General features: G+C 40.4%; 1 protein-coding gene across 1 annotated transcript in view; it reads left to right on the forward strand.

The window, feature by feature from the left end:
- LANCL3 (LanC like family member 3) overlaps positions 1–20,063 on the forward strand; it is a 40,296-nt gene extending 20,233 nt beyond the window's left edge. The window contains exons 2-5 of the mRNA XM_074968667.1: positions 10,669–10,792; positions 11,447–11,644; positions 14,450–14,657; positions 16,671–20,063. Of these exons, the coding sequence (XP_074824768.1) occupies positions 10,669–10,792; positions 11,447–11,644; positions 14,450–14,657; positions 16,671–16,830 (690 nt within the window). The 3' untranslated portion in view covers positions 16,831–20,063. The remainder of the gene's footprint in view (positions 1–10,668; positions 10,793–11,446; positions 11,645–14,449; positions 14,658–16,670) is intronic.
- The last annotated feature ends 4,361 nt before the right edge of the window (positions 20,064–24,424 follow it).

Raw genomic sequence — 24,424 nt, forward strand, 5'->3', positions numbered from 1 at the left:
AGATCACCAAGCAAATTATTTAAATCAACTCATAGGAGCCAGTGGAGTTAGTCTAGATTTACATCCATGTTTGCGAGGTCAGAATCTGGCCTATGGAGTTCAAATATTTTTGTGGCAGGTGTTCCTCTGAAGAGTTGCAATGTGAATGTTTTAACATAAATGCTGAAGTAGGTTACATAGTTTTTGCTAGCACTAAGGGACCAAATCCTGATCCCATTAAAGTCACTGAGAGTTTTGACATTGACTCTAATGAAACCAGGTGTTGGCTCCAAATCCCTAATTTTGGTCAGTATTAGCAGACTAAATTGACCTATGAATAGAGATTGTATGGGGTGCAATATCTTCCCCCAAATAATGCTATTAGTTAAGCCATGAGTGTATTAAGCAGATATTCCCAAAGAAGTAGGAACAAATTCTTTCGCACTCCTCACCCCGGCGTATCGTATTCATTATGTCACTTTATTTTCTTCCAATTTAATACTTTCTAAAATTGTGCCTCTGTTTGTCCCTTTTTTAACTACCATAGCTGTTATGAGGAAAAATGATGGGCAAAGCTTAATGACATACACAATTGCTGTATAAAGTTGATAGGTACAATAAGTTGGAACTATATTCAGTAAATTGGATTACGGTATAATTTTTATATCGTATTTCACCAGGCACTTAGATACCACAGTGATTCATGCAGTACTGCACAAAAACACATTCATATATACATATATGCTCTGAGAAATATAGATGTTTGCATTATTATTGTCTGTGTATAAATTAAACTTTTTGTTGGGTAAATAGTGAAACTCCTAGGACTTTAATAGTTCTTCCCTATATTTGTCTGCAGAGGGAGTAAATCGGATTCCATCAATTACATTTGAAAAAGCAAGTATTTAATCTGTTAACAACAAATAATCCTAAAAGTTACATTGATTTAAAAATGATCCATATTGGGAATTTTATCTTTATGGGGTGTTATTACTGCTCTTTATTTCTGAGCTTTATCTTCAGACACTATCTTTTTCTTTGGTTTTGTTTAGTAGTTATAACACAACCCTACTGTTGTCTGTATAAAGCGTTCTCTTTAGTTCACAAGCTGACAAACGCTGAAGGTGAAGTCCTGCCAAATGTGTGGCAATTTTTAAAATTTCCTGCTTAAGTGTAACTCCTTGGAGCACAAAAGATTACCACATTGTATAACATCATAAAACAACCCCGCCATCCTCCCCTATTCTGCATTAAGTTGGCCATTTACTATACCATAGTAATTTACCATCTGCTAGCATCTGGTCTGTTGCTGTTTTCTTTACATTTGCAGTTAACAATAGCATCCTGTTTGTTATTGGAAAATGTAGGTGTACTTTAGCAGAGGTGCTGGAACAATTTTTATAGTGGGGGTGCTGAAAGCCATTGAACCACACTGTAAACCCTGTATATAATAGAAACCGTTTCAAGCCAGGGGGTGAAGTAGCACCCCCAGCATCCCTAGTTCCAGCACCTATGTATTTGAGTGTGACAAAAAAATTAAAGAGCTGCTTATCTTACAGGTTTAATACAGGGGTGGCCAACCTGAACCTGAGAAGGAGCCAGAATTTACCAGTAAACATTGTCAAAGAGCCACAGTAATACATCAGCAGCCCACCATCAGCTCCCCTACACCTCTGCAAGCACCTCCCACTCACCGGCAACCCCACCAATCAGTACTTCCCGCGCCCTCCCCGCACCTCCCAATCAGCTGTTTCATGACCTGCAGGAGGCTCTGGGGGAATAGGGGGGAGGAGCGAGGGCACAGTAGGCTTAGGGGAGGGGGCAGGTAGGGGTGGAGTGGGGGCAGGGCCTGTGGCAGAGCCAGGGGTTGAGCAGTGAGCACCCCCGGCACATTGGAAAGTTGGCGCCTGTAGCTCCAGCCCTGGAGTCGGTGCCTATCCAAGGAGCTGCATATTAACTTCTGAAGAGCCACGTGTGGCTCCATGTGGTCACCCCTGGTTTAATATGTTCACTTATTTTCTTCTCGTCGTGTCTCCAGGGAAATAAAAGACAGAGTCCAGAAAGGTTAAAAGTATGCTACAAATCAGGCATGTGAAAAGATGCACAATATTTTGCCCCATTGCTTTTCCCAGCCAAATGTCTTTTTGGAAGAATGTTCAGAGCATTATCATTTGTCTAATAGATGGCTAGAATTCCATGTTAAATCCCTTAGAGATCAAATATATGTATACATGATAAAATATATCCTACTTCCTCTTTTCCTTGACAAGAGAATTTTCCAGTGCCTAATTTTACTTTTATACTTTATTTAGTGGTACCTTTTGAATTTAAGTGTGTGTTTGTGAAATAGTCAGCAGTCTAGGGCAGTTCCTTTACAGAAGCTTATACGCTTCTTCATATGAACATTTCTCTGAAAACATTTATACTCTACAGAACCAAACACCATATATTTATATCTCACTGGACCTTGTCCTGTGAGATGCTGAGTACCCTTAACTCCAGCAGAAGTAAATTAAAGGAGAACTGTGGGAGCGCAGTGCTTTCCAGGAGACAGCGTTTCTCAAGGTAAAGTGTCTTTCGCTGGTTTCAAGGTATTATTGAAAATTTTATTTATAATGTTATGAGTTTATATGCCCACATGTGTGTGTATATAAAGTGTCACTTCACTGAGGACCAGTTTCTCTTGACTTTCTTCTGTGACATGCAAATGAATACAAGTGCTGAAAAGCTAATCTCTTCTGAGGTAGTGAGAAGAGGTTTGTCTAGGTTGCTGTAGCAACCAATAGTGTTTTAATGATTTCAGCTCATGGTCATGTTGAGGTAGAAATGAAAAGCAGTGCCACCGCTACTGTACTTTTTGGGCAGGTTCTATAATCTGCTACACGTTTTAATTTTGTGCAAAGATGGGACTCAGCAGTGAGGTGCCTTATGCTCCCCTGGAGAGGGGTGAGGAAGTAAGACATCTCCTTACTTCTGTGCAGGCTACTTGCATTACCAGTCCATATGCAGAGAAGGGAATGAGCACGAGCCAACACAGGGCAGCTATTCCCTCTCCTCTGCAGGTGGGTAGGGAGTGGCTGAAGACTTGATTGCAACCCCCAAATGTACCAGAAAATGCACCCGATCTGCTTGTGAGAAGGAAGTAAGCAGAAAAAGAGCTGGTACAGCATACATTCCCCTCCCCTTTCTGGTGTAATGGGGGAAACAAGGATAGGGTTTTGGTCCTGGCTGTGCTTCTGGGGCAGCATAACTATGGCCCATTACTCAAAGAAAATTGCACGGTGCCACCCTTAAAAATATTTATATTTGTGATCCAGCCTTGCCAAACTGTCCTGGAAAATTTATAAGTCCAAACACAGAAGGCCAGATCCTCTTGTGTGATATGGCCATTTTGTGCTGCAGTGCTGGCAGCACTGAGGTACCCTGAAGGATCACCCCAGTACAGAGGGATCCTCCAATGATAAAGGCTCCTGCACCTTTTCCTTCCCTGCTCTTGTAGAGGGGACATAAGTGCAGCCAAAGCAGGATTGCCAGGACACCACTAAATAGCATCAATTGCTGGACCATTTGCAGATGTCGTGAATTTGTGTGTTCTGCCTTTCTCTTCTTAGTGATGTTACAGCATCAGCCAATCTTTGTTAGCAACCGTGCAGTGCCATTCTCGACCGTATCACTTGAGAATCAGTACTTTTTGGAATGGTGTCAAAAACCTGATGTGCCCGCCACTTTTTGGAAGGGATGCAGATAGCAAAATACTTCTCCTGCACTACAACAGTTGTATACCAATCAACCAGAAGTAACATTGTGGAGAATTAGGCCCTTGCCATCTTTGTAACTGTGAAGCCTTCCAATCCAGACAGGAGGCCTCTGGTTTCCTTGGAGAGCCCGCATCTCACACCCATTCAGTTATGGCTCCTGTTTTGGGATCACCTGCAAGACAAAAGAGTGAGCAGTACATTCCATGAAAAGGTTCATGAAACATTCACAGCTCCTGCTGGCCTGGCAGTAAGAGGCAGGGCTTACGAGGGTTGAGAACTGAATTTTGGTGTTCTGCAATGCAGCACACTGTCATTCAACTACTGCCAGCCCATCTTTATGCTGGAGTCCGCTGTCCTCCTTAACACAAAAATGTTCTTCATTTTACAGGTATTGTGCATACAATAGCTGCTTCAAAAGCTCCCTCTGCTGGATGTTCAGAATACTTCATTATGAGATTTCAAAACAAAGCCTTTTGATAGTATGGCACAAATTTCAATTGCTATTTTTGACATTGTTATAAAATATTTCAAGAAATATATGGTTGAAGTCATTTAGATTCCTTTATTAGAGTAACATCAGTGAGAGATTTAATCTGTTAAGTCTGTAGCCAGTAACTTTTATATGCATAAAACAAGGCTTCCGGTATAATGCAATAAATGCAAATGTTACATTCTAGAACAGTGGTTTTTAACCTTTTTTCATTTGCAGACCCCTAAAAAATTTTGAATGAGGTGCGGACCCCTATGGAAATCTTAGATATAGTCTGCAAACACCTAGTGACCTGCAAACCACAGGTTGAAAATCACTGTTCTAGAACTATGATCACACAAATTATTAAATAATAATACTTGGCACTTACATAGTGCTTTGTGTCATAGATGTACACAATGCAGTACAAGAGTTGTAACAAAACAAATAAGGTTCTCATTCCTAGGTACTTACAACGTAAAGGCAGCAGGTATGGTACACAATACTATATAGTAATGTTTCTCAAGCGGGGAGGCATAACCCCCAAATGCAATCAGAAAGGTCATGAGTTGTTGAAAAGTTTATTACAATCTTAAGCAAAGCAAATCTCTCTCCCCCACTCCCCACACACCCCTACCCTTCAAGGTAAGTATTCGCTGTCAACCTCTATGCGCATGCATGCGCGCACACACCCCCACAAATGAGATAGTGTTAACATTATCCTCACTGATACATTTATTTTTTATTTTTTTTTTTTTTTTACTCTTATGGTAAATTTATAAGGGAATCATGAAAATGTTTGACTTTGAATAAAGAGTGTCCAACCTGAAAAGGGTGAGAAATTCTACTATATGGTAACAAACAGACAGAAGGTTTGAATGGTCATTATAGACCAAAAACTTCCTGGTGAGTTTTTTTTAGTAGGGTTTTATTTATTTACTGAATGAGGTGCTTGGCTTAAATTAGTTGGGAACCTGTAGCTGAACACAGGGGGTGTCTTCCTGGAAAAATCATGGAGCAGGTCCTCAAGGAATCAATTCTGAAGCACTTGGAGGAGAGGAAAGTGATCAGGAACGGTCAGCATGGATTCATCAAGGGCAAGTCATGCCTGACTAATCTAATTGCCTTCTATGATGAGATAACTGGCTCTGTGGATGAGGGGAAAGCGGTGGACGTGTTGTTCCTTAACTTTAGCAAAGCTTTTGACACGGTCTCCCACAGTCTTCTTGCCAGCAAGTTAAAGAAGTATGGGCTGGATGAATGGACTATAAGGTGGGTAGAAAGTTGGCTAGATTGTCAGGCTCAACGGGTAGTGATCAATGGCTCCATGTCTAGTTGGCAGCCGGTATCAAGTGGAGTGCCCCAAGGGTCGGTCCTCGGGCCGGTTTTGTTCAATATCTTCATAAATGATCTGGAGGATGGTGTGGATTACACACTCAGCAAGTTTGCAGATGACGCTAAACTGGGAGGAGAGGTAAATACGCTGGAGGGTAGGAATAGGATACAGAGAGCCCTAGACAAATTAGAGGATTGGGCCAAAAGAAATCTGATGAGGTTCAATAAGGACAAAGTGCAGAGTCCTGCACTTAGGACGGAAGAATCCCATGCACCCGCTACAGACTAGGGACCGAATGGCTCGGCAGCAGTTCTGCAGAAAAGGACCTAGGGGTTACAGTGGACGAGAAGCTGGATATGAGTCAACAGTATGCCCTTGTTGCCAAGAAGGCCAATGGCATTTTGGGATGTATATGTAGGGGCATTGCCAACAGATCGAGGGACGTGATCGATCCCCTCTATTCGACATTGGTGAAGCCACATCTGGAGTACTGTGTCCAGTTTTCGGCCCCACACTACAAGAAGGATGTGGAAAAATTGGAAAGAGTCCAGCAGAGGGCAACAAAAATGATTAGGGGACTGGAACACATGACTTATGAGGAGAGGCTGAGGGAACTGGGATTGTTTAGTCTGCGGAAGAGAAGAATGAGGGGGGATTTGATAGCTGCTTTCGACTACCTGAAAGGGGGTTCCAAAGAGGATGGCTCTAGACTGTTCTCAGTGGTAGCTGATGACAGAACAAGGAGTAATGGTCTCAAGTTGCAGTGGGGGAGGTTTAGGTTGGATATTAGGAAAAACTTTTTCACTAGGAGGGTGGTGAAACACTGGAATGCATTACCTAGGGAGGTGGTGGAATCTCCTTCCTTAGAAGTTTTTAAGGTCAGGCTTGACAAAGCCCTGTCTGGGATGATTTAGTTGGGGATTGGTCCTGCTTTGAGCAGGGGGTTGGACTAGATGATCTCCTGAGGTCCCTTCCAACCCTGATATTCTATGATTCTATGAGACAGGTACTCTGGACTGACAAAATAGACAAATGGAGAGACTGTGGACAGAGCCTAGTTAAGTCCTTAAATGGTGTATTTAAGGGTGATTGAAAAAGTAAGAGCTATAGGAGATCGCTTCGTCCTTCACCAAAAAACAGTTTAACAGCTGTGTTTTACAGCACACAGCAACGTTACTCAACATTTCAGAAGAGGAAGAAAAGCCTTTCCTATTCAACTGTAATTTCAGGGAAAACTTAGGCAGGCAGCTTGTAATGATCTGCGTTGAAATGTATTGAGGATATTAAGATTTACACTTCTACTGTTATTAAAGGGCCAGTAGAACTTTTTATATCCACATAAGTTTAATCTGAAAAATAATACGTGGAGAAGTGCAATGCCTCTTACTGCCATTCAGCTATTGCCTTAAAGGGAATAATGCCACCTACTGAATGACCAACTGGTATTAAATGTGACAACCTTTGAAGTGGCCTTGGAAAAACAGTTTACCAGAATTACAACTACCTCAAAGACAAGGATTTGTATGGATTACGAGAGCGTTTCCCTACTGGCCTTATTTTTTCACCATCAAAGCATCTCACAGATGGTTTGGAGTTGGTACACAGTTCATCCTTCCTAACAATTTGCAGTTGGTGCTTCTGGCTGTTTTTTTGCTGGCTCAAAGGAAAATCATAACTAAAATGCAATACTATAATAATTCCCAGAAAAAAATTATATTAAGATGGAGTTAAGGTTGAGAGCATATATCAGTGATTTAGGATAAAGACATTACAGAGATGTTGTCATTTCCCTCAGGCAATTGTGAGCTGAGATTAAATTTAAAAGAAATCCAAGTGTGTTAAGGTATGGAAATGCACATTAAGTAACCCAAGCATGCTTAATTTTGTCCTGTAATAACACCATGCAATGATCATATGGTTGCTTATGAAATTTGCAGAGGATGCTGTGCCCGCAAGAACTAGGGGGGAGATACCAGCGAAAGGAGGACACTCAGGCCTAAGAATAGTAAACTATGCTTTATTGAAGGAAGGAAGAACTTAAGCTCCAATCTGCGCGGGGAGCCCCTAAGACGCGCGGAGGGGTTGCAGGGGACTCTGGCCGTTCGGGACAGCTGACCAGGCAGGACTCCGCCGGGGGGGGAGTCCTCTGCGGCACTATATTCTCCGCGCTTATCTCGGGGTTACATGGGGTCACAGCTGGCTACATATTTATATGTATGATTTATGCTTATTACATAAACTGACTCATTTACAGGCAAAAATATGCTGAGCTATGCTACAATGTCTTTTGGCAGGGTCTGTTGGACAAAGTTAATTGAAACTGCCTGCATCCTCCGCTTACATCCAGTCACATACTCAGTCCACCACTTAGCTCCTTGCCAGTCTTCCGCAACCTTACCCCTACAGATGCCAAGCTGGGAGGGGTTGTAAACACTTTGGAGGACAGGATTAGAATTCAAAACAACCTTGACAAATTGGAGAATTGGTCTGAAATAAGCAAGATGAAATTCAGTAAAGCCAAGTGCAAAGTACTTCACTTAGGAAGAAAAAAAATCAAATGAGCAGCTACAAAATGGGGAATACATGGGTAGGCAGTAATACTGCTGAAAAGGATCTGGGGCAGGAGTAATCAATTAGTTTTTGTCAAAGTCCAAATTTCTTGGTGAAGGCCCAGACTCCAGAGAAAATAATTAAAAAAACAACGCAACAATAATAGTAAGTAAATTAAAAGATTTTGGGGTCCATTCAAAAGAGTCTGGCAGTCCAGATTTGGCCTGCGGTCCGCCTATTGACTACTCATCTGGGGCTTATAGTGGATTACAAATTGAACATGAGTCAGCAATGTGATGCAGTTGTGGAAAAGACTCATATACTTTTGGGGTGTTTTAACCAGGGTGTCATATATTAGACCAGGGAGGTAATTATCTTGCTCTGCCCAGCACTGGTGAGGCTTCAGCTGGAATACTGTATACAGTTCTGGGCACGACGGTTTAAGAAAGATGTGGACAAATTGGAGAGAGTCCCGAGGAGAGCAACAAAAATGATAAGAGGTTTAGAAAACCTGACCTCTGAGGAAAAGTTTAAAAAAACTGGGCATATTTAGTCTTGAGAAAAGACTGAGAGGGGGACCTGATAATCTTCAAATATGTTAATGGCTGTTACAAAGAGTACTCTGTGTCTACTGAAGGTAGGACAAGAGGAAATCTGCTTAATCTATAGTAAGAGTGATTTAGGTTAGAGATATTAGAAAAAAAGCTTTCTAACTATAAGCATAGTTAAGCTCTGGAATGGTCTTCCAAGGGAGTTTGTGGAATCCCTGTCATTGAAGGTTTTTAAGAACAGGTTAGACAAACACTTGTGAGGGATGGTCTATGTATATCTGGTACTGCCTCATTTCAGGGGGCTGGACTAGATGACCTCTTGAGGTCTCTTCCAGCTCTACATTTCTATGACTGTATGATAATCACAAAACTGAAAAGAATTCAGAGCCATTGGTGCAAATGCAGCGAACCTAAGGTGACTAGTTCTAAACACTAACAAAAAATGAGTGAAGTCTATGATTATTAATAACCTTATTCATTTGTATTGCAGTAACACTCAAAAACTCTGATCAGGGTTCTGTTGTGCAAGGGGGTATATAAATATCACAGTCACTTTGAACAGTTTGTAGCAGAGAATACTTTATTTCAGTACAAGTGAGGTAACAGAAAAAGATTTTTTCCAACCGTTTTCTTCCTGTCAAGGCCTAAATAACACCAACTACATTCACCTCATTTTGCTCATCCGATAAGGGTGCATGGCTTTTCAAGAACATTGCCTGCATACTTGACAGTTCAAAGAGCATTCTTTAAAATGAAGAGCTCATTAGAAGCCCTATAGCACAAGTAGTTTATCTGAGACTGTTTGAAAGGAGCAGTGGTAAGGTTATTATTAGTTTTTTATTTCTGTTACTAGTGTTCTCAGGATTCATTGTATTCCTTTTTTACTGGTGTCACTTTTCTCTTCTATTTCTTTCTTTATCTGTGAAATGCTTTTTTCCTACAGAGTATGCCTGAATTAATGATTCAGGCAATTAAAATGCCTAGAAATGAACCTCTCTCATCTTCCTTTGTGAAGGTCAGCCAGTAACAGATGTGAGTGGCAGAGAGGAAATTGCTAATGAACACAGGAAAGTGCATATCATTAGAGCTCTGATTAAGAAAATGTAAAACAGATTCCTAATTGACTACTGAGATACAAAGTCTGTTACTTGAAAAAGTACATCCTATGAAACAAATTAATAGGTAGCCACCTTTTCCTTCTAATCCTGTAAGGTTGGCCATCATCCAATTATTACCAATCAATGAACACAAAGGCAGCTTTGACCTGTTTGTGGTGATAAAGCATTGCAAACAGCTACCCTCTAACCAGCTGTACAAGGCTGTTTTTCACTTTATTTTCAGTAATGTTTCCTTGAGATAAGAGGTATGCATTCAGACATGTAGTGTGATAGGATGTTCCTTAACCCAAGTGTCTCCTATACCAATACTTAATCCTCAACTACAAATGAAACAAACAAGAAAATTTAATGTTCCTTCTTCCAATTTAATACCTTCTCCCTTTCCTCTTGTGTTATGTTGCTTAAAAAGCTCCTTACATGTTGTTCCTTATGTCCGGAACAGCCTGTCAGCATTCATCCACCAAACTCCCTTGCTCCTCCTTACAATCCACTTCTTCTACGAATCTCTCCTTTCTCCTTGTCATTAGTAACTGCACTCTCCATTCCCTGAGCTGTTGTCTTGTGTCTCATCTTCTGCTTGTTTATCACATCTCACTTAGACTGTAAAATCTTTGGAAGAGAGAGTGTGTCTCTTAAATTGGCCTTACTCTGATCCCATTGAAATCAATGGGAATTTTGTCACTGACTTAGTTGAAGCAGGATTTAGGCCACTATGTGAGACATGTTGTGTAATCCTACCATACTATATAAATTATTATTATTGTCAATAACATTACAATATACATTATAACATGCCCACAGAGGCAATGCTCTAATATATGTGCCAGGATGAAAAAGAGGGAGCTGTATAACTTTTAAAAGGGAAAATTGTTATAATAGTCTGTCTCTCTTGGTGTTTTCTGCTTAGATGTTGACCCCAGTGCAGATCAGATCAATTTGCCAAGCTATATTAGAATCGGGGAAGCAGTATGCCATGAAGAAGAGGAAACCATGCCCACTCATGTACTCTTATTATGGAACAGAATACCTTGGTGAGTAGAACACACCAACCACTTAGAAACCAAGGCATTGCTTTGACACCAAGGTAATAGAACACTTAGAAATAAGACATTGGCAGGCAAACAATATGTGCAGTCTGCTTTTCCTAACTAACAAATGGTCATACCGGTAAATGGACAAATATTGTATATGGACCACCTAAAATGAATGCAGTGATTAGTGCTAGTTATACACTGCATATTCCCAGTAGGCTCCAATATTTCCCTTCTGCAGAAGAACTTGTAATCAGGGAAAAATCCATAAACTTTGTGAGACGCCTCACTGAGTTGGGGGCCTTTGCCTCTCTGAAGCGAGGCGTTTGCAGCTATTATGTATTTGTGAAATGCAGTAGAGAAATCTTTTATCTGCACTTTAATTTTCATTATTCTCAAATGTTGCCACTCTATAGTGAGAATGGGTGAATTCATACTGAGTTTTTCTTTAAATTTAGGAATCTGAAAGATGTAAGTGGTAACAAATCTTTGAGTTGCATGTATAAGACCTTTGCTCAACACAATATTATAACAGTCAAAACAAGACAGAACACCCATCTGCACCACACAGAAATTATTTCCAGTAGAAAGATGCAGTGTGGTGGATCTGTGAGCAAAAATAATTCTTCTTTTAGCTATTTCTATTCTTTACAGGTGCAGCCCATGGCCTTTCATCCATCCTTCAGATGCTGCTGTCCTATTATGAATACCTTCAGCCTGCAGATCAGGAGCTTGTATGGCAGAGCATTGACTTTCTTATGGACCAAGAACAAAACAGCAACTGGCCACCTGAACTGGGAGAGACAATTGAGCGGGAGAATGAGCTTGTGCACTGGTGTCATGGAGCTCCAGGTCCTTTTCAAATTGATGCTGTGAAGTAGCCAGATGTTACCAATTACAATGCTTTTCACACTAAATGATTCCATTGAGAAAATAACGTCAGGTCAAATTTTACTGATTTTACTGTTTGTCAAGCAGGAAAATTGTTCGTGCTTTTTTCAGTTAAGTTTTTTTTGTTTATTACTGTAGTGGGTGGAAGATCAGGCAATGAAGGAAAACTCTGAGATACTTTCAAATATGTTGTTATAAAAGCCATTAAAATCCAATAGTACAATATGTCACCTAATGACCTAGCTGTAATGCCCTGTACTCTAAGAAGCCCACGTATGATCTCTGTATTCCAAGCCCTTGCTCCCATGAGTGGCAAGGACTTCAGTGCATGATATATATGAGTTACAAGGCAAGTCCTGGTTGACTAGAGGGTGAAGATGGCCTTAGTGTACTGAAAGGGACATAGCCAATGCCAGACTTACTATTTATGGGTGGGTCTGGAAAAGTTTTTGCCTCTTCCCCTCAAACATAGCCAATTTCTGTGTATTGCTATTGTACACTTATGCACAGATCTGACCTAAGGATTTTTTTATGGGAAGGAAAGTAGCAAATATGTCCAATGGCTGGAGATGGAACACCTACATGGGGAGGGCTCTGAGTTGCTCTAGAGAATTCTTTCCCAGGTATCTGCCTAGTGGGTCTTGCCCACATGCTCAGGGTCTAACTGATCACCATATTTGGGGTTGGGAAAGAATTGGCAGAGACCGGGGAGTGAGGGGGGGAAAGGTGGGGTTTTGCCTTCCTCTGCAGCATGGGGCATGGGTCACTTGCCAGTTTAAACTAGTGTAAATGGTGGATTTGCTGTAACTTAAAGTCTTTGAACCATGATTTTAGGACTTCATTAATTCAGCCAGAGGTTAGGGGTCTATTACAGGAGTAGGTGGGTGAGATTCTGTGGCCTGCAATGGGTAGGAGAGCAGATTAGATGATCATGATGGTCCCTTCTGGCCTTAAAGTCTGAGATCTATGAGTATGCACTAGCAAAATGTTAATTGTGGAATTTCCCCAAATTTAAGAGCTCTGGGGAAGAGGAGAAGCTTCTGTCTGAGTTCCATGCTGACCCCAGCTGAGGCTCTCACTCTTGCTTTAGCAGTGTTTGCTTGTGCTATTGTATATTGAAATTACTTCCCGCCAGGATATAGCAGCTAACTGTTCTTACTGGCTTTGTAACCTAAACCTAGGAGATAACAGCAAAAATTGACACCGTGCTCCAGGACCATTCACTTTGTTAAACAAAGTTCAGGAGCAGAGACCTATGTATTTTAAATGTGTTCTTTCTAAACTGTAAACAGTGCAACATAATTAGAGCCCTTAACTGTGCATTCTGCTGGAGCTTTATCTTTTCCTGACATGTAGGGAGTGAAGGTCCCTCTTTCCTGATCCTTCCCTGTGGGTGAAGAGAAGTGAAACCAGCTTTGTTCAGTTAATTTCTCTCTTGGAAAGAAAGAAATTTAGACTCCAATTGGAGTTTGGTCCACTGTGTGAGTGCTGGTGATATCCATGTGGCAGAGGCCCCTTTGGCAGTCTCATCTGCCCTCTGCCCACTAATCCATCTCCCGGCCAGTACTTCTAACACTACAAACCTTGAAGAAATTTCAAACGGCCACAATCTCTCATTATGGAACAACCAACTGGATGAAAGTTTCTTGCCTCCTCCTCAAAGGCGAATATTCCCCACAACATTATATGAGTTTGTGGTGCAGGATGGGCAGTATTTAGTCCTGTCCCAGGGACTGATTGATAGTCTGCTACCTCACAACACAGCAGGGCTAGAGCTTGATGATTTATACCATTAGAAAACAGGGGCTTTCCAGTGGGATACAGCACTTACTCTTAGCTCTTGGAGCACCAAGATGTCAAGTGGTTAAAATTGGAATGTTTAATGGAAAATTATTTGAGGTAATTTTTAGAGCCTTCTAAATGTTCTGATTTTCCTTTCCCTGGGAGTCCTCTATATTGTGCCCTTCATCAATCATGAGTAATGCAGCCATTTCAATGCCACACCACTATATATTTTGTATACGTCACTGAGAGCTATTTTAAACAGTTTTTTTGAGAACCTGAATTTTTAAAATTCAGGCTGCATTTGTATCCCTTCTCATGTAGCATCTGTCTTTTAGTTACTGTGAATCCAACTGCACAGTGATCACATGGAGATTATAACTAATAAAACCAAATCACCTCTAAAAATTACTTTAAATGGCTTTTTCATACATAAAAAGGACATGACTGACAGCCAGCATCTCAGGATCTGCCAGGGCTAGAATAAAGTGCAATAAGTCCCATTGGAAAGAGGGTTAGTTACTATTTCTAGCTCTGTTGAAATGAGAACTACTGGATCTTAAACCTGTCACTGTTGCAAGACTAATTATTGTCCATCCTCAATCTTGGGTCAATGTGATATGGTGCGAGAACTCCGCATTTTTGGGAGAGAAGGAAATGTCTTGTCTTGTGGCTGGCTGATTTAAATACAAACATGTGTCTGCTGTTTTAAGCTGCCCAGGGGTTTGGAATGTTAGTCCTGGAATGAGGTGAGCTAGTGGGGTGACTGCATGTGAGGCTTTTAAAGGTGAATGATCAATGCAACGTATCACATGGCTCTCAATTTATCAGACTGCTACCACCCTCACCTATGTGGCGTGTACACTCGGGTGAATATATATCATAGATGAGAATTTCCATATTCTTATGTATTGATCATATAACATTTTACCAGCTTGACTGTACTTATAAAAAGAAAACTTGATTTCTCTGCTGTTTCCCTAGGTATCGCATACCTGTTTGCTAAAGCTTATCTGATTTCCAAGAAGCCCCAGTATCTTGACACTTGTATCCGCTGTGGGGAACTGACATGGCAGAAGGGCCTGCTGAAGAAGGGACCTGGAATTTGCCATGGAGTGGCTGGTAGTGCCTATGTGTTCCTACTCCTATATAGGCTTACTGGAAACTCTAAATACATCTATAGAGCACAAAGGTTAGTATTTTCACCATTCAGCAACACCTCACTTAGCTTTGGGGTTTATTATTATAGAGTTTGGTGAAATACAAAGAACACTCTCTCAGAACCTTGCATAGTCTATGGCAGGGATCTCAAACTCAAATCACCACGAGGGCCACATGAGGACTAGTACATTGGCCCAAGGACCGCATCACTGACACCCCACCCCCCGCTGCCCCCGGCCCCGCCCCCACTCCACCCCTTCCATGAGGCCCTGCCCCACCTCTTCCCACCCTTTCCCCGCCCCCATTCCAACCCCTTCCCCAAATCCCCGTCCTGCCTCTTCTCCGCCTCCTCCCCTGAGCGCGTGGCTCCCCGCTCCTCCCCCTTCCCTACTGGAAAGCACTAAGTTCCACCAAACAGCTGTTTGGCGGCAGGAAGTGCCTGGAGGTAGGCAGAGGAGCAGGGATGCAGCACGCTGGAGGGAAGGGGGGCGCGGCGGGTGAGGGGAGCTTGGTGGCCAAAGGAAATAACTCGGGGTGAGGGGCACGGGGAACTTGGCGGGCCACAGCAAATAACTCTGCGGGCCGCGTGTTTGAGACCCCTGGTCTATGGCCACAATTCCTTCAAGTAGCTTAAATCTTTAAACATTCAAAAAAGAACTAAAAATGCCCAGAGCCAGCAAATTTAAACATGGAAATTCTGTCTCTAGAGCAGAACATGCTAACAGATTTTACATTCTAACAATCTATTTCTTCCTCAGACTAGTCCAGCCTCTTTTTAGGGTCTGCATCCAAATAGGGTCATGAGCAACTGATTACATTAACTGATGAGGTGCTTCTAGTGGGACTCTGCGATCCTTTACTGGGATTAAACTCAAAAGGGTCCATGCTACTTATTGACTTTTTGTACCTCCCCCTATGGTTGCCATGGTGGTGAGGGCTAGAGGAATGGCTCTAGATGGCGCTGAAGCTCTGAATACTCAGAGTGCCCAAATATGGTTTGGATACATACCTGCTAAGTATGGGACTGAGATCATAACTCATCTAACATAGACTATTGAGTAGGTGTTATGTTATTGACTTTTAGCCATTACCAGTATGGGTTGGGCCTGTCCAGAAATACAGCAGTGAAGACCTCCATAGCCTATGAACAAATACCAGAGAATTTTAGCTCTTGCTCCACAGCTGAGTGAAATGAACCGCTGGTTTCATTATATTGATTCTCTCTCTGGTTTTCACAATATGTGACACTGTCTCTAAGTACATAGAAGTGCAACTAAGCCAGGATCTTGCTTCTTCACATATTTTACACACACACAGGCCTCATTCCGCTCTCTCTTACACCAGTTTTACATCAGTGTAATTCCATCGACTTCCTGTTTACACTGGTTTAAATGGGATGAGGCCTATGTAGAATTATAGCAGGGAGCAGTTATTTTTAGTTCAGATTTTTTTCTGACATATTGTAGCTCTTTTAAATGATAATATGTTTGTTTCCATTTTCCTTAGCAAGCAGGAAATGGTTCTGGAATCACGATAACTTATTTTCAGTGCTGCTCATTTTATAGTATTTTAAGAGTATTTCACCTGCTTAATCACGTCTGTAATACAGGGCTTTTCACATCCATCCAGAAAACATTGCTGTTCTGTGTCCTGCTGGGTCCTGATGCAACAAAGACCAATATAAAAACACTTTTTAAAAAAACCCTTCCATTTATACACTTATAAATGTTATACAGAGACACAAAAAAGCTTTTAGATCTCAGACAGGCACCAAGCATGTCAAATACATAAATACAGATTGGAACATTTCTGTCCTTCGTGATCAAATGGACCTCAGTTTGGTGAGGGGGAAAAAGGTGTAAACAGATTTGCAGATAACGTCCGATAACTAGCAGACGTGAAACTATTAATATTCTTCCTATTGAATGTGTTGACGTGAAGCTTTCTAATGACAAATGAACAGATACACAGGGATGGCACCAAAGCCAGTTGCATGAAGAGAGAGGTAATAAAGACTTCATTTTTTGTCTTTACTGTTTCTTAGGTTTGCAGAGTTCTTATTTACAGAAGAATTTAAGGCTGGTTCCCGGGCATTAGAAAACATATATAGTCTGTACGAAGGCTTCTCAGGGACTGTGTGTTTCTTGATTGACTTGCTGCAGCCCAACCAAGCCGAGTTCCCTCTCTTCAGTGTCTTTGTCTAGAGAAGGATGTTCTCCAGTGCCACACTGGAACAGCCATGTACAGGGCACCTGCTGTTTCACTTATCTGTAAAGGGAGGCTATTTACAAAATAAGCCACGTTCAGTGATACCACTAATGCTAGCCTTAATTGTGCTGGGGGGTCAGGAAGAAGCCTAAATATATTGGGGTTTGGGGAGGGAAGTATGTGGTTTAAAAAAAATAAGTTTAAAAATAAAAGGGGAGAATGAAGTGGTTTTTCACAATTGAAGGGATAGAAATTCAGCTGTACTAAGGGAAGTAACGTCTTCTGATTATTCAAATGAGAATGAAAGAGGCATTAACAATCTTTAACGTGATGGTTATGCAGAAAAACAAAATGGAAATCTGAACAGTAGGGACATGCAAGGGAAATAAAATGATTAATCCAATGGGTTTAAAAAGAGACCCATAAAATAGGACATTACACAGCTATGCTCTTGTAGGTGAATCAGACAGGTCACTAAAGAGTGAAAAGGCAAAATCTGGGATTTCTTAATAAACATTTCCTAGTACTAATACCACCTTTCCTAGAAGTACCTATATGTTGGAATCCTTTCATTGTCATGTGCATATAATAGCAGTTGTACAGCTACATTCTGTCTTTAATTGCACATGTACCACATTACTATTGCAATCAGTGGGGTTTCATATATGTAAATGACAGCTGAATCTGACCTTGCATTTCAAAACGGTGTGTGGTAATCCCTATCACCACCTTATGGTGGTAGTAGTACTCCATCTTTTTATCAATATCTTCTCTTCCATGAAGTAGATCAACGGAAGCCATGTAGAAGACTTGGATCACTAAATTCTGTAGCAAAGGTCTTAGATAGACAAGGTGGGTGAGGTAATGTTTTTTATTGGACCAACTTCAAGTCAGACCTGAAGAAGAGCTCTGTGTAAGCTCAGAAGCGTGTCTCTCACCGACAGAAGTTGGTCCAATAAAAGATATTACCTCAACCACCTCATCGCTCTAATATCCTGGGGCCAACATGGCTACAACAAAACTGCAGATAGGCAGGGTATAGACTTCAAGTGCTAGTCTCACAGTATCAGATACTAGGTAATATTGCTTATTGCCAATCATAGAAGAAACTGCCTTTAGTCCATTATTTGAACTGTAGCATATATATGGAGATTGAAAAAGTGACTGACAAAATAATTTCCTGATGAAATGGGGTGATACACTTTAGACATACAAATTGTATGCAGACCTTTGATGGAACCCTGAGTACTGGGCTTAGGAGAAGGCTGATAAAAAGTTTAAAACTAAAACCACTTATTTCTCTGGTTAACCAAGTAATGTTGCTAATGTACCACGCAAGGTATTGTACATGCCCAAGTGATTTGTGGCTGTTGAGATCTATGGTCAGTCCAGTAACACCGCACTAGCATAGATAAGTAGGTAGATTTGAAACCTAAACAAAATGCAAATGTAGATTTGTTAAAATACTGTAGCAGCAAATTCCTGTATTTACAATATATCAGACTAATATATTTCTTTATACTGGAATACAGTAATACGATTGAATTTAAGGGGAGAGTGGGAAGGCTGATAGGTCAAAAATTACACCCAATGACTTCACGTGAACAAGCTGACACGTGCATAACCCTATCCCTGTACTCTGCTGATCTGCCATTCCCCTTGTGTTTTTAGCTGGAAAAGATTCAGCTTTTCTTAGGGCCTGATCCTTTAAGGATTCCCATTGACTTCTATGGCTTTGGATCAGGCTATAGAATGGAGTCAGACCCTGCAGCCCTTACATATGTTGTTAATCCTTACTCACTGCCACAAGCCCCTTTCACATGAATTGATTTAATGGGAGGACTTGGATGAGTAAGGGCTGAAGAATCAGACCCCTGCTGTATGGTGGTTTGGTACAGTGTTACGTAGTTATTTCACCCCAGAAGTAGCTGCATTTTGAGTAATGCATTTCAGTGGTGGATAAAGCAATCTATTTTTTTTTATCAGTTTGTCAAGCGCGTTGGGATCCTTGGAGGAAAGGGAATGTCAGAATGCACAGCACTGTCAAAATGCAAAGTGTATCATTAGTTGCTTCATAGAATCATAGAATATCAGGGTTGGAAGGGACCCCAGAAGGTCATCTAGTCCAACCCCCTGCTCGAAGCAGGACCAATTCCCAGTTAAATCATCCCAGCCAGGGCTTTGTCAAGCCTGACCTTAAAAACCTCTAAGGAAGGAGATTCTACCACCTCCCTAGGTAACGCATTCCAGTGTTTCACCACCCTCTTAGTGAAAAAGTTTTTCCTAATATCCAATCTAAACCTCCCCCATTGCAACTTGAGACCATTACTCCTCGTTCTGTCATCTGCTACCATTGAGAACAGTCTAGAGCCATCCTCTTTGGAACCCCCTTTCAGGTAGTTGAAAGCAGCTATCAAATCATTCATTCTTCATTCTTGTGTGCAGAGGCAATATATCTCACATGTATGTGTACCTATCGTGCTGAAACCTGAAGTCAGTCAGAGAATAAGGATAAATAATATGAGTGGGATTTGCCCCAGGATGTTCAGATGTGTGCCCAAGATTAGAAGTCACTCCAGCATCCCAGATCTGTTGCTGGTCAATCGCCCATCTGAGAAGTTGGGATCTTTTCCTAGGTTGCACCCTGTGTTTTGGATGGCTAACAGATTTTTCAGAATTTGGACCTTTTTAAATGTGTTTAGGACAGGTGACATTTTTGACCTGTCAGTTTTATCCTTGTAACCTGATATTTAGGGCCCTACCAAATTCATGGTCCATTTTGGTCAATGTCATGGTCATAGGATTTTAAAAATCATAAATTTCATGATTTCAGCTATTTAAATCTGAAATTCCACTGTGTTGTAATTGTAGGGTCCTGACCCGAAAAGGAGTTGTGTGGGGGTCATAAGGTTATTGTAGGGGGATTGTGGTACTGCTGCCCTTACTGCTGCGCTGCTGCTGGTGGTGGCGCTGCCTTCAGAGCTGGGCAGCTGGAGAGCCTCGGTGGCTGCTGGCCGGGAGCCCAGCTCTGAAGGCAGAGCCGCCACCAGCAGCAGCGCAGAAGTAAGGATGGCATGGAATGGTATTGTCACCCTTACTTCTGCACTGCTGCCTGCAGAGCTTGGCCCTCAATCAGCAGCCAGCACGCTCCAGCCGCCCAGCTCTGAAGGAGGCACAGAAGTAAGGGTGGCAATACCACAGCCCCACTAAAATAAACTTGCAATCCTCCCCCCCCCCCATGACTCCCTTTTGGGTCGGTACCCCCAATTTGAGAAACGCTGGTCTCCCCTCCCCCAACCCCCCCCCCCCCCAATGGAAATCTGTATAATACAGGGTAAAAGCACACAAAAGACCAGATTTCATTGCAGGAGACCAGATTTCATGTTCCGTGATGCGTTTTCATGACCTTGAATTTGGTAGGGCCCTACTGATGATATTTAATTCTAAACTTATATTGTACATAGTATTCATGCAGTTAAAATATAAAAGTAACAATATCCATGTTGCAGTATTCAGAAAGCTGCTCTAATTGCTTTTTATTCTATTGTGAAAAACAATCTTGGAAATATTTGTTTCTTAAATTAAAACAGAGAACTGGATTCTGCCATCTGGGCTCAGGGCTGTTTTAATCCTGCAGGTATTACCTGCAGCCTTATTTACAGATGCAGACTGAAAAAACAATGTTTTTGGTATATACAACCTAAGAAGCACAATGCACCCAATTCAGTCAAAAGCAAAAGACCTAGAACTTAAAATCTATTTATACAGCAGCACAGTAATCATCACATTTTACTTTTTTCTTCATTATCTCTGGCACCACAAAACCTAATTATAACCAACTAGCTATGTCTCAGGAGTTTTCACTGCAGATGGAGTTCTGTGTCAAAACCCCAAACAAATCTAGAATATGGGAATAAATGCAAAAATTCAGATCCTAAACAAAAAGTATGTTGATATGGTTACATACAAGACTCTAAGTTTTCAAATAGGAACACAGTGACAGTTTCAAATATTTGGAAAAAAGTAAAAATATTCTATAAAGGCAATGGATTAGATAACTCTTATTTTGCTATTCTATTATGTTTAATTTCCAATAGGTATAGTTTTATTGATCTTTTTAACTTGTTCCTTATAAATGGCAGGAATAGGAAGTGTTAAGTATTCATCATCTGTTCTCTGATGACTTTCTGCCTCTATCCTTTTGCAGAGTTCCTTCTTTCTTATTTACATTCAGTAAGGAATCTCTTGTAATTTACCATATATTCTAAAAGCAACCGAAAACAAGTTTATAGTCTTTTCTTGTAACCCTTGCTAGTGAAGGTAATCTTTAGGCATCTGGGACTAATTGTGAGAATAGCAATTACTTGTGTAAGGGTTGCACTGTGTTTAATATCCATTCTGCTATAAGAAAACAGATTTAACCACTCTCTGTTTTCAAAAGCCTCAGGCCCAACCTGTTCTCTTGAAGTCAAAAGGAGTTTTGCTGTTGACTTCAGTATGAGCAGGGTGAGAACTCTCGTTTATTGCAGCATTTATAAAGTACAAATAAATTTGGACCTTAATTGTTTATCATTTTAATCCTGCAATACCTTTTAAGAAAACCGCTTTACGATGCCTTAACAGTGAAGTCCTCATGCTGCTGCTTCAAAAAAAAAAAATACTGGAAAACAATTCAATTTTGTTCTTAATAAAATGCCTGTGGTGCAGTTGCATTAATTTAGACTTGACTCTGCCTCAAGGATTGAAAAAACTTAGCACATATTTTCAATGTTTCTTTAGTAGAAAAACAATTCATGAATTGGTAGTAATAATGTACAGTTAGATATGTAGGGTGGAATTTCAAAACTGTATAAAGGAGTTAGACACCTCGTTTCCTCTGGGAGTTGGGTACCTAACTCACTTAGGCACTTCTGAAAATGCCAGCCATAATGTAAATCTGGATTTTCAGCTCTTTCTTCCTCTTAACTCACATCCACTTGTAAATTCCCCTCATACTTACCCTGTTGCAAACTTTATTGTAGCTTTTAAAAGGTAGGCAAGTAAACAACTTGTCTGCAGATGTCAGTGCTTCTGTGAATGAGATACCACAAAGTGATAAGCTTTTCTATGTTCCATCCTTACTGCCTTCAGAGACTAATTGTCACCCCCAGGCTGAGACAAAAGGTCTAGCAGAAGTTACCTTTTCCTGCTCCAGAACCAGAATCTCACAATTTGAAACCTCATAATCCTGTACAGATTCTGCCATCCTGCTGTGATAATAGTATATGTTAGGAGAACTTACCAAAAGTAGAACACGAAATGGCAGAATATCTTTTACACATTAAAGTAAAATCTCTTCATGTGTTTGGTTGCTGAAGTATAAGCCATAGGAATTTAAGAGGTATAAAAGTGTTTCTGGTTATGCTTTTTTAAAGCAAAGGGATTCTGCTTTGCCATACATTGTGTGTATTGTTGCTTATTTATGGTGTGTGTGTGTATCCTGTTGTTGTGTAAAGTGGTAAAATAGATATCAGCCTACGGCGCTATATACTATTTATGATTGTTGGCAAATCATCTGCAAATTGTTACTGTTGAATAATTTATTTTATTTGGTGATAGAACTAGATCTGAAATATTGAGGTTTAGTGATTTTTAGGATTCATAGAGCTAGGTACAATGTGTAATTTTCAGCAACAGAAATGTGAGTTCTAACAGATACTTATTGTTTTTTTTCTAGCACTCAAGCTTTCAGCATCAGGAATATACTTATTTTATGCCATTGTTTTAAATCTCAGCTTTGTCTATGTGGTTTTTTTTCTTTTCTTTTTCCCCCTCCACCTATGTTATGAATCGCTTCAGAAGGCTAGATTAGCAGCCCAACTCCTTTGTTTCTGACAACAAAGCACACTTCTGTAGGACTGTCTATTTTAATGTGAAAGGAGGTTGTCCACATATTAGTATTACGTTACTTTCTCACTCCCTGCTGGCCTCTGCTCATTGGCTCTGCCACTTCCCTGATGCTAAATATAATCATTGGACTGTATATTGATTGTCACTGACTTTTCAAATCTGCGAATATAACAAAAAATGAATTTGTAGGTAATATTTCCAGTTCTACCGTAACTCATTTCTACTAAGACAGTCACAAGAAGGTGGGTAAAATGAACTAATGTTCTGAAATATACACCTAAATTATCCTTGGAAATATGAACAAAGACACTGGTTACCCTTAAAGACTTTTCAGCTACCTTTGTAAATAAGTAATGTCACTTTCATATTACTGATACTAAATATATAGAAATGCCATGGATAACATGAGAACATTGATTATTTTTAAAGGTCACATTGTTAAGTTTTAAGTGTGACCACTGTAGGTGTGTGCAAAATATAGAGTTGCAGGTGCAAATGGGATAATTCTTCAGGCAAAGACCCATTTGCACATGTAGATACAGGGTTTGCAAACAACATTGCATGTTTCATGCATGTAGTTATCTGTTTTGACCCATGCGTGCATCACTGAGAGTACATCTTAGTTGCCCATTTTTTAAAATTAGATCAGAAACGTTTATGGACAAAACGTCTCTCTGAGATCTATAGAGTAGATCTCAACTCTGATGGTCAACTCCACCTACCTGTCCTGAACATCTGTTGACATAATATCAATGGGTGTTCTCTGATATTGTGATCTTCATATAGGAGGAGATGAGAATTGCTATACAGATTTAAGAGATGAATCTTGCTGTCAAGAACCACAGGGATGAACAACCATTGGCTAACACCACTGGTTTACATTGCTGTGAGAAGAAATTTGAGTTTGTATTTAAATGTTCTGGATTGAGTAGTAAGTAGCATTAAGGCTAAACTGAAAAGAAATGAGCAAATGTCCAAAAAAACACATTACAAGGGAACAACCTACTGCAAAGCCATAAGCCAGAAAAACTCAGGGCCCACAAAACAATACTGCATTTCTGGGATGTGAATAGGCATTTTCCAAGAAAATAGCACAGAGTTGGCTTCATTGCACAAATATTGTACAGTATGTGCTGTACTTAACAGATTTCTGCTGCCTTGAATCAATGCCATTTATAGCAAAGTCATCATAGGCATACTCTCTGAAAAAATTCTGTCCATATAGGAATTGTCTGTAATTGTATCTACTGCTATCCATTCATATAGATTAATTTAATAAATGGAATTGTGAAGAAATGCTCAATATGTGTGAGTATTCCAAAAAAAGGGTTGAAGTACACAAACTTTTTGAACTAATAAAATTCCTGCCTAATTTATATCCAATAGTTATAGTCATTACTGGTTCTGTATTCTCTTTGTAACGTTGCCAGTCATGATCTGAGAAATCAATACATCAATAAGAGACGGATTTGTCATAAGGGATGAAAGGCTCTAGTCTCTTACTAACAAATATATAGAGCCCACTGATGTTTTTCATGTGATGATTCAAAGAGAAAGCTAATGCAATTAGGTTCAAATACAGCAATACAAATAATATGGCAGAAAACTACTTTTAATTAAAACATATTTTGCATAGCAATGTGTTGACAGTTGTATAAAAGATATTTTATAATACAATGATATTCCTAAACAATGTTGCAT

The sequence above is a fragment of the Natator depressus genome, chromosome 1 (assembly GCF_965152275.1).
Source record: "Natator depressus isolate rNatDep1 chromosome 1, rNatDep2.hap1, whole genome shotgun sequence".
NCBI classification, from domain to species: Eukaryota; Metazoa; Chordata; order Testudines; family Cheloniidae; genus Natator; species Natator depressus.